The 15983-nt window shown below is 44.6% G+C and overlaps 1 protein-coding gene across 2 annotated transcripts in view; it reads right to left on the reverse strand.

Annotated features, from left to right (window-relative positions):
• The window catches only part of SKAP1 (src kinase associated phosphoprotein 1), a 255305-nt gene that overhangs the window by 220480 nt on the left and 18842 nt on the right, over positions 1 to 15983 (reverse strand). For both annotated transcript variants that reach the window (XM_019548372.1, XM_019548371.1), the window contains exon 3: positions 1446 to 1471. In XM_019548372.1, coding sequence (XP_019403917.1) covers positions 1446 to 1471 — 26 coding nt within the window. The remainder of the gene's footprint in view (positions 1 to 1445; positions 1472 to 15983) is intronic.

Consider the following 15983-nt stretch of genomic DNA (forward strand, 5'->3'; position numbering starts at 1 on the left):
GATGCCAGATGCTGGGTTCATCAACCAAACACATGAAAACAATGGTTTGAAAGCAATTAGAAGCACCAAGGCTGCACTGCGGCTCATATTAAAATGTGATAACACTGTTCTGGTGGGAATTGTAGCACTGCTGCATTTCTGACATTTCTGTGCTGCCAGACAGACAGGCTGTGTTGGAAGTGGGCCCTGATCAAGGAGGTAACATACTGGAATTTATTTCTGAAGCAAATGAAGGATTAGCTGAGTTGGAACACTCGCAGGATTTTTATAGTGGCCTCAGCTCCCATCTTCTTTGAATGTTGGCAAATCCTTCACATATCACAATAATCATATAAAAAGCTCCCCCCCCCCCTTTATATATTTGTAGTCTTGTAGGATGTAAACAGCCTGGATCAGAGACGAGAAATCCGTTGTGTTAGGGTACTATATTGGTATATCAGGCACAATTCCCCTGGTGATGAAGTAACCACTACTGTTGCTTCCAATATGAACTCCTCCCATCTCCTGACCAAATTAAGATTATTTACATTATGACACTATAAGAGGAAACCCTAATCCATGGTCAGGGTCCCATATTGTACTACTATACATAGAATGAGAGCTGATGTCCTAAAGAATTTACAATTTGTATATAGATAAATGAAACAAATTAATTTGAATGAAGGGAGGATGTGAATTTAAAAGCACAAGAGCAATTCTATGTAACAGCACATTTATGCCAGAAATAAGAATGCTTTGTTCCTATTTAGCTTAATCCCAATTCTCCTTGCACCCATTGCACAAAACTGGCATACTGAGTCCTGTCCCCACCATATCTACCTTACAATAGTATTCAGGATTGTATATTTCCTAATAGGTAAATGCTTTTTAATGAGATAGTGGGTAGTTAGCTCAACTTACATCACCCAGGCAGAGAACACCAGGTACAGACAAGCACTAAATCAACTCAGAAAATGAGAGGGGGAAAACCCCCACCACAAACAAACCAAAAAAAACTCAGAGGCACAAAAAAGCAAAGTGATTTTCTCAAAGTTATACACCAGCACTATGACTGGAACCCTGAGTTCATGGCTCCCAGTCCAGTTCGCTATTAGATTGCTCTGCCTCCAGTTAAAAGGTATCACTGAGAACAATTTCCAGAGGCCACATTACCTTATCAGAAGTCATTCTTAGACCTCATCAATGCAGGGATACAGTGTTTATGTGAGCACCACACAGTTTTGGGGACCCTTGTCCAAAGCTAAGGAAAAAAGAACTGTGACTGATCCCAAACAAGCTGGACTCCAACAATCTGCTGGATCCTTACCAGAGTTTTCCCACCCTTGCTCCTACTTCCTCCATTTGCTTGTACTTGTTTAAAGCTCCTCTCCCTGTCAACCTTTCTTAAATCCCAACTTCCACCACCCCCTCCGATAAATAAAATATTATCAACAAGACGCACTCACCTCGGGGCAGAAATTCCAAGTGGTACCTGAAAGACAAAGATAACGGGTATAAACACAAATTAGTCTCTCAATTATTTGTTCCATTCTCATGAACAACTGACAGATGGAAGAATTATGCCAGACATGCTGCCAGGGATTCAGTTAATGTCCAAACTGTGCTTCTTACAACGGAAGCCTCAAGAGAAGCTACAGGACCTACAGATGCTAATTGGCCATCTTGAGATTCCCTATTGCATAAAGATTTAGCGGCAATAAAGTATCTCTCCCCCCTCACCCTCCAGTTTCAATTCCAGAGGTTGCCAAAGTTTTTCATAATAGAAATGTCTTCGTCAAAAGTAAGAGGTTGGTACAATTTCTCACATCAGTCCCACAGTCCCCATCCTGCACCTTAGTTGCAATGACTGCAGTCACATGAAAAAAACAAAATGAAACAAACCTGAAGTATACTAAGAAAGCTAGATGAATAAAACTCACAGGACAGAAGCTGTGCCTATGTTGGAGAAAGTTTCTTCTCTATTCTGTATATGAGGTATTTATCCCATAAAGCCTTGCCTACAGTGTGGGGCTTAACCTTTAGTAAAAGACCAAATCTCTCCATGTGCCTGAAGCTCATGTGCATGCAGATCTCACATAAAAACTGGATAACAGGTTTTTCACTATGTTCTTATTGTTTGTTCTTCTTCAACCTCACACTGGTAAGGTTCTCCAAGAGCCATCTAAAAGTTAGTTTCCTTAAACTCCACACACCCAGCACTTTGGCTCTCTTATATACTGGTTTTCTCCACCCATTTCTCCACTCTTCATTTGACAATATGGCAAGGCATTAAAGCTCCAGCCCCAGTCAAGAGCCCCTCCATTCATATAAAATGCAGCAGATAAGATGCATATCCTCTGCTACATGTTTTCTTGTTATTCCATACATACTGTTTGTACTTGAATAGTGTGACCAGAGGCCCCAGATTCAGGCACAATGCACTAGATACAGTGCAAACACAAAGAAAAAATCTCTAGAGTTTGCAATCTGAATTTACAAGATGAAAAAAAAAAAGGATTAGGAAAGTAGATTTGCAAGCAGATTTGCAAGTCAGTGGAGTGCAGAGCTGAGTTCCAGGTGCCTCAAGTACCAGACCATCTACCAGACTCATTTATCTTACCTTCTTTCACCCATGCTTTGCACAATGCCAAATAAGAGAACAATATCAACAGCAATTTCAGAAACATGGGAAAGTCATTTGACCCAACTCAAAGCAAAAAGGTTTCATCAAATAGCTTGGCTTTGGAGGGCAAGCCACAGAATGACCTACTCATAGGCAAAATGTTTAGTATAAAGGGTTGGGTCTATCAGATGTCAGTGGCAAGAATCCAGTATGTATGAATCCAATCAATTTGTTTCCTCATTAAAAGCTTTCATGAAGAAAATGATTTAACACAAATGTTCAAGCAACTGACACTGATTAATTAGAAAACAACAACAGAATCCTGATTAAGGGCATAATATTTATTTCACTCCTTTGCTTTGGACAAAGCATATGAGAAGGAGAAGGAGAAATTGTATCTAGAAAAACAGGCCCCAACATTTAAATCAATGATAAAAAGCTGCTTTATAAATTGGGAAGCACTACGCAACCTGGCTTTGTACTCTGGTATTCTATATCCACCTCTTTTGCCAGCATTTCTTTGGGCGCGTCCGGACGAGAGTGCACATGCCTCTTGCTCCGTCTCAAACCCCTTTGAGGCAGGACAAGAGGCACATACGGGAATGAAAAAAAGTTCCCCGCGCAGTAAGTTTGCAGCACAGGGAGAAAATTAGATCCCTAGATATCCAGGTCTAAAAAATCCACTCCACAGAGGAATGGAGCAAGGTCCCAGACTGTGCCAGGGAGTCAGTCCTCCAAAAGAGCTGACACCAGAGCATCTCTTTCATTCTCCTGCTGCCTCTGGCCCCCAGTGCTGTCCAAGGTAAGTGTGTGCGTGTGTGTGTGGGGGGGGTCATGGATGTGGTGGGGGGTAAAGGGTGGTAGGGGGATGTGGAGGGGTATGGACCCGGCCCAACCTCATGAGGCTCGCTAGCCCGACTTTGCACTGGAGCAGGTTGCAGGGCTCTGGGAGGCACAAAAAGGATCCTGCCTCCTGGAGCCACGTGACCTCCTTTGGTGCAAAGTCAGACCAGTGAACCGGTGCTGGCCCAGGTCCTGCTGCGTGCCATGCCCTGCAGGCACAGCGGGGCAGAGGCAGGACCTGGCACAGCGTGCGGGGACCACATGCCATGCCCAGCTGGGCCCTGCTGGCCCTAGGGTCCCTCTGCCGCCCAGCCGGGCCAGGCCCTTGGTGCCAGGACCCGGTGCAGCATGCCGGGCCCAGCCGGATCCTGCCACCCTTGGGTCCCCCCGCTGCCTGGCTGGGCCATTCCCATGGCGGCAGGACCTAGCGTGGCCAGCCAGCAGGAGCAGCCTCAAGGCCAGCAGGACTCGTCTGGGCACAGTGCACGGTCCCCACACACCACGCCGGGTCCTGCCGCCATGGGCCCACTCAGGTGGGCGGCAGAGAGACCCCAAGGCCGGCAGAACCCGGCAAGCATAGTGCGTGGTCACCACATACTGCGCCAAGTCCTGCTGCCGTGGGAATGGCCCAGCCAGCCAAGCAGAGGGGCCCCAAGGGCAGCAGGACCAGGCTGGGCCCAGCACACAGTCTGCACATGCCGTGCCAGGTCCTGCTACCATGGCCTGGCCTGGCCCAGCCCAGCTAGGTGGCAGAGAGGCCCCAGGACCCAGCATGCAGTCCCATGTGCCACGCCGGGTCCTGCCACCAAGGGCCCAGCCAAGCAGGGTGACTGAGAGGCCCCAGGGCCAGCAGGACCTGGCTGGGTCTGGCATGTGGTCCCTGCATGCTGCACAGGGTCCTGCTGCCATGGCTCAGAGCACCCAACTCCCGCTGCTGCTGCTAAAGGTAAGTTATGGGCCCTGGGCTGGGGGACTGGGACCCTCCAGGGTGCTTGGGACCCTGGGCGGAGGGGCTATGGCTCTCCAGGGTGCCTGGGACCCTGGGCAGGGACGGGGGGCAGGCTGTGGCAATCCAGGGGGGATCTGGGACCCTGGGTAGGGGGGCTGTGGCCCTCCAGGGTGCCTGGAGCCCTGTGAGGGATAAGGGCTGTGGCCCTCCAGGGGGGAGCTGGGGCCCTGTGATGGGGGGCATTCCATGTGCTGTTTGGGGGGGTGCACCCTTTTGGGGCCAAGGGACCCACCCCTCCTGAGCAGTCCCCACAACAAGGTCCCTCACACCCACAGTCCCCCCAGCAATCACCCCACACCAACCCACATTCCCCCACTCCCTTCCTGCAAACACCACATGCCCCCATCATACACCCATCGTGTGTGAAGAAAACCAAAAGCACACATCAACACATATAGGTATTTAGAATTTATTTTATTATGATGACAGAGACACTGGTAGGCTTCCACACTGCTTTAACATTGTAAATATACCAATAAAGCATTGCCCAACTGATCGCGCTCTCTCTCGAGTGTGTGTGCATGTGGTCTTTTGTTTTAATTGTGAAAAAACATGGATTTGGGGGTATTTTTAAAAATGGATTTAGGATGCTGCTGCAGCAATCCAGCTGGCACAATAGGTAGTGCCCCTAAGTACCAAGTGGCTGTGCCCCAGAAGTTCCTGAGAGTGAGTAGCCCCGACCTACTTGCCAGGGCAGCCTTTTGTATGGATGGGGCCAGGACAGGGCAGCTTTTTATACTGCTGGGGACTGCAGAGGTGCTGGCAGAGCTGCCCAGCTCTAGCTCCCCCTGGCTGCAGATCTGGGAGGAGCTAGGTAGGGTTATTTTGCCCCAAGTGGCACAATTTGCCCCACACCAAAGTGCATGTCCGAGCACATGCACCAAGGCAAAAAACCCTGGCTCAAATCTGCACTGCTTTTATTGGAGCTGCTGCAAGTGCATGTGCTTACATGTGTGGACGCACCCTTTCTGTCCTCCCTCCCATCAACATTGTCATTTGTACATGTCTTCCACTAGAATTTCCTGTCTCAGCATCATATTTATGAAATACATAAGAAACTCATCATGTATGCCCATGGTTCTCAACCTTCTTTTCAGACTCAAGGTGCCCCTCAGAAAATGCCAGCTCCTGATTTTCACTTCACTTTTGACTACAGAAAAACAATAAAGCAATTCTTCTGTTGCAAATAAATCAGATAGTCCACAACAGAACAGAATTTTTTCAACACTATGGATTCCCATTTTAAATTTGGTATTTCTATTGCCTACTTCAACCTAGTAAGGGGTGCCTTGAGTCTAAAAAGGGGTTGTGAACTACTGATCTAGAGGAAGAGACAGTAGGCAGACAGGATATATGAGATACGTGGGGTAACAAGCAAAAGATATGCCCAACTAGATCAGCATCCTTTCTGCCCTGAAATGCCCCAAGGTTCAGAATGTTTCCACCTGCAAGTCTGATCCTGGTACCTGCCTTTTTTACACAATGACAAGACTGGCTCTTGCTTTTCACCACAGTTTCCCATTATTTCCATTCTTTATCATCTTCAAGCAGAGACCTGCATTCTCTGTACTCTCAACCCTAGCTCCTTTCAGAGCAGAGACATTTTCATTTCCCCATTCACCTAGCCCAGCACCCCTTGTCTCAGGAGAAGCTAATGATTTTAAGATGGGGACAGGAAAAAAAAATCACTTTGTGTTTTGTGAACTTTTGTCTCTTGTGCTTGAGAGACTGTCCTAATCTCCCCACAACATGTTTTAGTGATAACATTTACTGCACCGGGGCCAAAATGATTTTCTGTCACTTTCAATTCCAGTTCAATAAAAGTATAAGAGCTTTGTTTCTAACCTCTGTCATTTTTAATACAGTAAAATTGTTTTAAAAAATGTAAAATTGAGTTCTATTTCCTACTGGACCAGCAATCCCACATTAGCTTCACTCTTATCAAATTTAAAAATAAAATATCAAAAAGACGTTTTACTTTCCTTTTCCCCTTTTTAGAATGTAAAAGAAAATGGTCAGAAACTCAAATCTCATTAGGTCAGTGCATTTCTTTTATCTCACACTTTGATTCTTTTCACTCTAGAAAGTCTAAATGGAGAATAAATGTTTGCTAAATTTTTCCTTGGGGAAAGAGAGGGCCTTGTTGGTGAGGTAATCAGAAGCCTGGTGTTTTAAATCTTGTATCTGCAAGTGATTTTATGCAAGCTATTGGATAAATCTGATTCTGACCAAGTGAAATACAATTCCTGTACAGGAGGAAAGCCCAGTGTTTTTCACACTATTTCTGAAATCTCACTGTGGTCTTGTACAGGCATTCAATTTCTCCCAGGAATCCCTGCTCTCCCAAGAGAAACCACAAGTATACAGATATTTTTAAGTAAAAATGGCCACTCTGAGAAAAAATAACTTGGGCACAATCAGGGTTAAAATCACTTCCAGGAGAATTTCTCCTGGGAGAATGAATGTCTGTACATCATTTTTATGATGGGCTGTCTTGGTTAGCCCAATCAAGGCTTCTATATCAATTGCTACCATCTGTTGCCAAGCAGACTAAGGAAGCCTGCAGATCATACTGAGTTGTGTGCACAGGGTCCCCAATCTGGCTGCAGTGTCAGCACTGCAAGCTCTCCACTCTTTAGGGTCTCAGTATTCACATGTCTGTACACATGTATCTGGGTAAGTTTATCCACCATGAGAATAAGCCTGAGAGAAATCTCTCAGGTTATCTGAATGTGTGCACTCAGCCTATGATAACCGAGGTTGGTGATGACCCTGTACACAAAAGAGGGGAGGGAATTTCAACATTTGTTTCAGCTTCCTTACCTGCTAAATGCCTTAAACTAGTGTTTCTCAGCCTTTTTCGGCTCAAGACACCCCTTGGAAAATGCCAGCTCCCAGTTTTCACTTTTTTTTGGCTACAAAAAAATAACAGAGCAATTCTTCTGTTGCAAATAACTCAGAAAGACCACAACACGTCAAAATGTCTTTAACACTAAGAATGCCTATTTGAAAGCTCTAGGTTTATCTTGAAAATCATATTGGCACACCTAAAAGTGCTATGATTGTGTGGTACTCTTGAAAGGATCTCAAGGCACTCCAAGGTGGCATGGCACTCTGGTTGAGAATTATGGCCTTAAACATTGTTTGCAGAGGATTTAGAGAGTTAAGAGCAGAAGATCTCTATAGAAATATTAGCATAATGGAAAAAAGGTGTTGGCATAGTCTTTTCCCTCCACATACTGAGTCACCTAAGAAATGCAATAATTTGTGCAAATCGCCTTTGTTTGCTCAATAACAACCTGGATGCCAATTTGGTCACCCCATGACAGAACACAACCACCTCAAATGCCTCTCTGATCATAAGTGTAGCCTTCCCAAAATATAAAATGAAGTGTAACCAGTTACACAAAAATAAAAGGAGAAATTCTGCAAAGTAGTTAGGTAAGTAAATTTCTGCCATTCCTTGAAATGGAATAGGAGCATGGAGTTGGCGGCCAGTTTTCTTTTTTATTCTCAGGTCAAGTATGCTTATTAGTCAGTACCACCAAGGCTTTAAAGTGGGCAACAAGTAACTATATTGCTCATCTGGACTGGAAAGCTGTTTCTCAGAAAGCTGGGTGATATGAAATGCTGCATGTAGCAAATTGCATTTAAACTATTTCCACTTGCAAGGAAAGCATTAACTTCTAAGAAACCCTTTTTAAAATAAATAAATACATACCCACTATGCCCTAACCATGCACCCAACAGAACATGTTAAAGATCAACCAATTAATCCTAAATCAACACTAATCAGAAGTAACAAAATTAATTATTCACAATTTGCATCAGAAACAGGTCCAAAAGAATCAGCTTCAGCTGACAACCTTAGGTTCTGCAGAACCTAAGACCTCATTTATCACATTTTATCCTTTTTTTCCTACTGTACTATGGAACACCATGGTTTTTGTTTTGAGCACAGTTTTCTTGTAGTGGGGGGGTATATTTATCTATTTATTTTGTTTTAAGAAAATTATTCCACCTGGGCATTTTCTTTTTAAATCCCTATGCATCAGCAGTGGGTGAGGCCTCCTTCAAAGAAAGAAAGATGCTACCAAGTAGTACTAAGAGTCTTGAAAGAAATATGAAGGGACATTTTACATTGGAGCTAGCATGGATAATAATTTTGTCCAATGATTTAACAGCTGTTCTGTAAAGCAAACTTAAAAAAAAAAAAATCTCCATTGTAAGGAGAACTTTGATGTGACATGTAAATCAAAGTCCTAACGCAGAAAATATATGATTTCCATTATGAAGCCAAAGAGCTTGTGACGCACTGCCAATATTTTAACAACAACAACCTCCCTCCCAATATTTTGGTCCACTTAGTTTGCAACATATTGCAAACTTCCCCATGCCACACTGGAGTTTATATGCTACAAGCCAGGAAACACCTACAAGTGTATTATATTTTAAACACACACACAAACCACATTCTCATAACCAATGAAGTACTTAGCAAGCAAGCATAAATACACTGCGCTTTACTAGACACATTTTATAACTTTGCTGCAGAAAAGCAAAGAGACCCCAATTCCATTTTTTAGCAGTCTCAACAGGCCCCAGTCAAGATTGGACCAGACTGTGTAAATACACCTAAGAAAATCTACCTCTAGAAAGAACCATGCAAAAACCAGGGAGAGTGGGGGAAAGGAAGCACTGTCTTTGTTTTAGAGATGGGAAAACCGAAGCACAGAACAATCATGTTCTCAAGAGAGCTCAGCTCCCAGATAGGCATCTCACAGTATTAAGACATCCAGAAATATTTAGCAGAACCTACTGAACATCCAGAAATATTTAGCAGAACCTACTGAACATCCAGCCCAAAATGACTTGCCTAGGATCACAAAGGAAGCTTTATGACAGACTGAAGATTTGCTTTTAGGAGCCTGGGGAGACAAGAGAACCCAGTGCTCTTAAAGCCAAGCCCAGTGCATTAATCACAAGATGAAAGCATGTACTGGCAGAACTCCAATGGTTTAAACAGAGTTACTTTTGGTTTCTACTAGTGAAAGCAAGCACCAGCCCTTTAGGTTGATAATGATAGGCACTGATAAGGTATGAAAAGGGAACCCAATTATCTTGCTTGCCATTTCATATAATCTAGTCCACCTCAAAAACAATCAAATTTACTCTCCACAAGTATTTTTTTTTTTTGGTAGTTTGTTTCTTAAAGTAATAGCAGGAAGAGAACTGACAGGATTGACTGGATATGTCCAGAGAGAAATCCAATTGCAGTACAATCAAGGAAGCTACCTCACCATCCTTCTCAAGTTTGGTGGATAGCTGAACCCAGGGACCCTCTTAAGCATAGGGGTCTACTTAAATCAAGACTAGAGACTTACAATTTTAGTGGGTTAGTCCTGCCATAAAGGGGAAAATCTGTGGATGTTTTGTGAACGTGTTTCTGGTGGCCCCGCCCCTTGGTGCTGATTGGCAGAGAGGCCCCAGGGGAGAGGAGGGACAAGGGTGTGGTTGCCATCTTGACTGGTGGCTGCCCTTTGTGCAGCTCTGCCTCTCAGCCCTGACTGGCAGAGGCCCTGGGGGTGGAGAGGAAAGGGATGGCAGCCATTTTTTCTGCTGCCCTTCATGCTGCCCACCAACTGGTGCCTTCCCTTCCTAGGCAAGCTGCAAGGCTAGTGGTGAGATGGTTTGCAGTATCAGTATTTACCAGGTAGCCAGCATTTTATTTTTATTAAGTGGGGTTTTTTGTTGATTTTGTGGATGATCCCAGATTTCGCACTTTCTGCAAAATCTGCAAATCCATAGTTTAAGTAGCCCCCTAGTTATACATAGCCAAATCCAGCCCTTGACTAAGCAAGTGCAACTCCACTAAGGTCAGTGTTATTTCAGTAACCCAAGATATGAGTCTGTCTCTTGAGTTTAAGTGGGAATCTCTTGTGCTCGAGGATCCAAGACAACAGATTTTTTTTCTCTTCAGACCCCATGTCTGAACTTCATGCCAGGCATGGGAGATACAGATAATGCAAACTCTGGGCCCAATTCTGCAAGGGTCCAAGGAACATGAGCTCCAATGGACAGCCACATTGGTCCAGCACTCCCCTGCCACATGTATATGCTTCCTCTACTGATACTGCAAACCACCTAGCTAAACAGTTATTTGAAACAGAATGGCTTTTGGGGCTAGGTACAGACACCACTGGCTGAAACTCTGTGACCTGGGTTTATGCAAGGGATCAAATCTGATGATCATAATGGTCCCATCTGGCCATAGAAGTCCATAAATCTAAACCCCACTTTCCTCTCAGATTCATTTTCAGCAGGAACCATAAAATAAAGTTAGGTTACAATCAAATTTCCTGCATTCTCTTGTCCAATTAAGAACTCTAATATCACCACAGATGATATTAAATAGATATTTCAGGGCTGAGTCTAATTTCTTTGGTGCACAACATTTGTTGGTTTTTAATGTTTGCAAAGAAGAAAAGAAAAAAAAAATCAATGTCATACAAGATTTCATGCAGGGAAAAAAAAGTGCCGACCAGGGGGAATCTGGGAGCTCACCATTAGCAAGGCTAGCCTACAAACCACTTCAAATGCATTTCTCAGTTAACTGTTACAGAAGCAGCAACGCAGAGACTCTGGTTACACAGTCTCCATCATTTACAATCCTCAGGTTTCAGATTAGCAATGCATTCACAAGGAAATGGATGGGAAACCGGGGTAATTTTATCATCTGGAATAGAAAATGATGCAAATTACTGAAAGGATGGTAACCCGGAAGGCACCAAACTGCATTACTGGAAGAGTAAAGGGCCAAATTCATCTCGGGCATAAATCAATTAAGTTGAACTTACTTACACACCAGATGAATTTGGCCCTAAGATACCTAAATCTGACAGAAACCTTTCATTATCTCTCTCTCTAAAGCACAGATTAGAGTGTAGGATCTTTACAAATTAACAGAAGCACTATCATATCAGTCTTTAAAAAAAAAAACAACCCAAGGCAATATTAACACTGACAGTGCAAAACTGAAGGGATTCCTTTGCAAATGACTTTCTCCAGGCAAAAAATATGCAGGAATTTACAGCTTGTTTGCAGGTAGCAAAAATGCAAATCCAAAGATTAGATATTTATGAAGTGACAAAGGCCCTTCATATATCTTGCAAGACAAATCCATGTCCAGTGGTCAAAATGTACCTGCAGGAGTGCTCCTGCTGAGCATAATTCCATCAGCAAGAGAACACGTTTCAGCATCCTGAATAAGTGACAGATGAAAAACAGCACTTTGGCTAATTAAAGACAATGCAGTGGGACCAGTCCAGCCTTGGCACTAATGTGCTGAGCTCAATTATCTAACTATCAGGTCACATTCTTCAATTCCTTTTTATCTTGATATTGCATGTTATTTGGCATAATGAGCTTAATATTGGTGGGAATTACATACAGTGCATTTACACTAATGAAGCAAAATTACTCTGAAAGAGCATTTTCTTTCACTCTAATCTCAAAACTTTAAAAATAAGAGTGGAAATTAAAATAGCAGATGAATTAATATGACTAGAAGGGCATTAAAGCAAAGTTGGCTAGCACTTACTGCTTTGGACAAACTTTTGGAGGTGTTCTTGTTATAAATTTTTATAATCGCACAATAAAAATTTGCCACAGAAGGCAAGTTCATCTTGATCACTCAGCTGACATTAGATTAGTGGTAAAGTGACCACATTTCAATTTAGCAGTAGCTGTAAAAAGACAAACCAGTCTTTTAGTTCAGGACAATAAGCACAAACAGCTTAGAAAACACTGATGTAGTACATTCTGTAATTGCTTGCCAAGATTTGTCAGTGACACCATCAGAAATCCTGAAGGGCCACAGTAAGAAAAAAAAAAAGGACTGCTATTGGTCAAATGTAACCTCCCTATAATTCCACCAGGGATAAATCTAGCCTGCTGAATCTTTGAAAGGTATCACTACACCAAATGTAGTGATCACTTGGGCTAGGGACAGACATTCAAAAAGCCCAAGTTTGAACTGATTCAATCTTTGCAGGTTAGTCTAACCTGCAGAGAGTGAACCAGTTGTCAAGTGGATCGACATTCGGCACATGCCTGAAGTGGCTCAGGCCAGAAGCCCCGGGGGCACTAAAGCAACCCTTCCCTTCCAACAGGGCAGGGGAGCTGAGGGGGGTGTGCCCAGGCCTGGCAGGCCTGAGTTAGACTGAGGAGGGGTTTAAACCCTCACCTTGGCCTGCAGGGTTCAGAGGGTGGGGGAAGAGGGAGCATCTGATGGTGGGGGGAAGAAGGAGGAGGGGAGAGCTCTGCCTGCCCCAATGGCTCCCTGAAAGCTGGGAGCAATCCTCAGACACAGGGCTGCCTGGCCCCAGAGGGGAACTCTTTCCCTTCCTCTCTCTCCCACCACCACGGGGCACAGAGAGGGGCTCTGTTCAGTGCTGGGGGGCTCATCCCTCTCCTCATCCTCTTCCTCACCCCACCCCCAGTGGTGGGAGTGGGGACAGGGGGAGTGGGAGGAGGAAGAGGGGGAATAATAACCCCCAGCATGGAACAGAGCCCCCCTCCCCATCCCATGGAGGGCGGGGTTGGAGAAGAGTCCCCATCCGGGACCAGGCAGCACTTCATGGAGCGCCCCCCTCCCCTCCCCATCCGGTGGCAGAGGGGGAGGAGTAAGGGGAAGCTTTATGTGAGGCTGCCCAACCGGGGCCCAGTCCCCCTTTCCCACCCTGGGGGGAGGAGGAGGAAGGGGAGGAGTCCCCCCCAGCACAGAACAGAGCTCCCCTGACTGCCCCGCAGGACAACCATCCCAGCATGGCACCATTAAGGTAAAGGGGAAAGGGAGACAGGCTAATTCCTTCTTCTGTCCCTTCTGCCCTGCAGCTGGAGTCTGCCAGCCCCAAGGGCCACCACCACAGCCCCCTGCTCCCTGGCTGACAGGTAGACCCCGGCCATGGTGGGGGAGGAGGGGAAAGAAGGAAGAATTAATCCCCTTCTTGCCCACTTGGCCTTAACAGGCCCACGCTGCCTGGTGGCTCGCCATGTCCCGTCCCTGCTCTGACTACAGAGCAGAGGGACGGGGCCAGTTCAGCTCTGGAGCAGAGCCTCACCCAGAGAGCATGCTGGGATGCTGTGGTAGTCTGGTTTATCTTAAACCAGGAAGGGGTCTGGGACAGACATTGCATAAACCAGTTTGAGCCAAATCAGTTAAGTCAGATACTACATTCAAGTAGGTTTATCTCCAACTGGTTTCAGCCATTTTCAGTTTATGTGCACTGAATGTCTGTTCCATTACAGGTTTAAACCAGTTTCTGATCACTTAAGCCAGCTTATGTGTAAAGTCTGTCCTTAACCTTAAGGATTGTGCACTTGTCTGAAACCACCTATTGCAGTCAGGGCAACTTTTTTGGCAGGCATGCCACAAATTAAGACCTGTGCCATCCCATCCCCTTCCTTGCCCAATCTGTTTCTCTACTGTCTGCTCCTTGCCTTATCTGCCAATCTATTCCCTTCCCCTTCCCCAATCTGCCACGTGTCACACAGGCTGCCCATGCCACTTGTGGTAGGTGTGCTGCAGGTTGGTCACCCTGAACTATAGGGTAAGGTTATGTTGATATGCATTGTAGGATCTGTGCAACTGTGTTGCATGAGGGTGGGTATGAGCAGGAGAGATATTCGTTAATAAGTGTTGGTTTCACAGAAGAAAAAGCCATTGTGGTCTACTACAGTATAAGCCAGGGATCAGCAACTTTTAAGAACAGTGGGCTGCCTCTTGCAATCTAGCTGTCATTACAAGCCACCACTCCTTGTCCCAGTCCTCCCTGCTTTGTGCTTCACTTACCCTCGCCACCAACTGCTGCCAATTTCCATTGGCAACAGAGATAGGGAGCCACAAATCTGTCAGTACAGGGCAGCAGCAAGGTGACAGAGGAGGCTTTGGCACTAAGCAGGGAAACTGGATGCTGTAGACAGGATCAGCAGCATGTGACAGAGGAATGCACTTCACAGCAGGAAGAAGGTGCCCCTGCTGCCACGAACCAGATCCAGCCTATGAGCCCCAGTTTGCTGACCCTTGGTAAGCAGACTATGCAAAACATATGGAATTATTATAGTAGTACGTTCTAGCACTAATTTTGGTTAGGGCCTTGGTATTGACCATCATAAATTCTAAACATGCACCTATACTATCTAACCAGACATGACAGAGCAGCAGAGAAACCTAGGTAAAAAACAAGATAGTGATCTACCCAAAGTCACAGCAGGCCAGTGAAAGACGTAATACAGAGCCCAGGAATTCTGGTTCACAGACAAGTACCTTACACATTGCCTCTTGCATATTTTAAACTACACTTTGATCCAAAAGATCTTTCAAGTTGTGTTTAATTACGGTTTCCCTACACAATCAAAACTCATAATTAAACCAGGGAGTTTGGAAGCATAAAAACCCAGGACAGATAAGTTTGCTGAGATTTTTTCTTTCTTCTTCTTCTTCTTAAATAAGCTCATTTCAGTGTTTATAACTTAATGTCCACAGGACATTATTGCCTGTAGAATACATTCCAGACGTTTTTCTTTTTTAACTGAATACTCTTTTCAATACATACATACAAATAGTCAACGATGAAGAAAAACTATTGCACTTCTAAAAAAAATATCTGCATTGACATTAAAGCATTAAACTAGCTTTTTTTTAAAAAACAAACCAAAGAGCAAAGGTTTTCAGGGGGTGGGGAAAAAGGTTTGGAAGCACTAATTGGAGACATTTAATCTATGGAAATAAAGAGATTCCCCAGATTAAACAGATCAAGATTCAAAGCAGCAAAGCCTAGCCTTAAATCACCTGTATAGGCAAACGTATAGGCAATTTCACAGCAATACATGAGAAGTTTTATTGCACATACAATCGACTGTGTCACCAACTGATTCCCCACTGATAATATAGGACAACGCCAGAAGTTCTGGTGAAAACCAATCCACCAGTACCTCATCTATCAGGCTGTCTAGCCCTTCTTATAAAGTGGAGAAGCTTCCCACTGCCTTGCCTAGGCTACAACTCCGATCAGTGTTAACAATATTGGAAAATAGGACTGTTTGTTCATATGAATAGTATGGTTGGGCAAAGCCATTCAGCACCTAGTCAAAAAGGAACAGACGAAAGGTAGAATGTCAGTATACGTTTTGGATTCCCTGGCACATGAGACAATCTTCCTTTTTGCTTTGATATATAACTGGCCTGTCTTACTTTCCTTTAACACTATTTCATTTCACCTATGGAAACAAATATCCCAAGCATGTTTCCTCTCCTGCCAACTTCACTTCCAACAGGGAGTTCAAATAACTAGCTGGCTTAGAAATGATCACTGAGGAACTATTTATCCTCATAGTTAAAAATAAAGCTTACCGTATTTTTCGGACCATAAGACGCACCTTTTTCCCCCCAAAAGTGGGGGGAAAACGAGGGTGCATCTTATGGTCCGAAGGTATGTGTCCCGGGGAGACGGGGCGGAGCTTGCCCGC

The sequence above is a fragment of the Crocodylus porosus genome, unplaced genomic scaffold (genome assembly GCF_001723895.1).
Source record: "Crocodylus porosus isolate Cpor-Errol unplaced genomic scaffold, CroPor_comp1, whole genome shotgun sequence".
In the NCBI taxonomy this organism is placed as follows: domain Eukaryota; kingdom Metazoa; phylum Chordata; order Crocodylia; family Crocodylidae; genus Crocodylus; species Crocodylus porosus.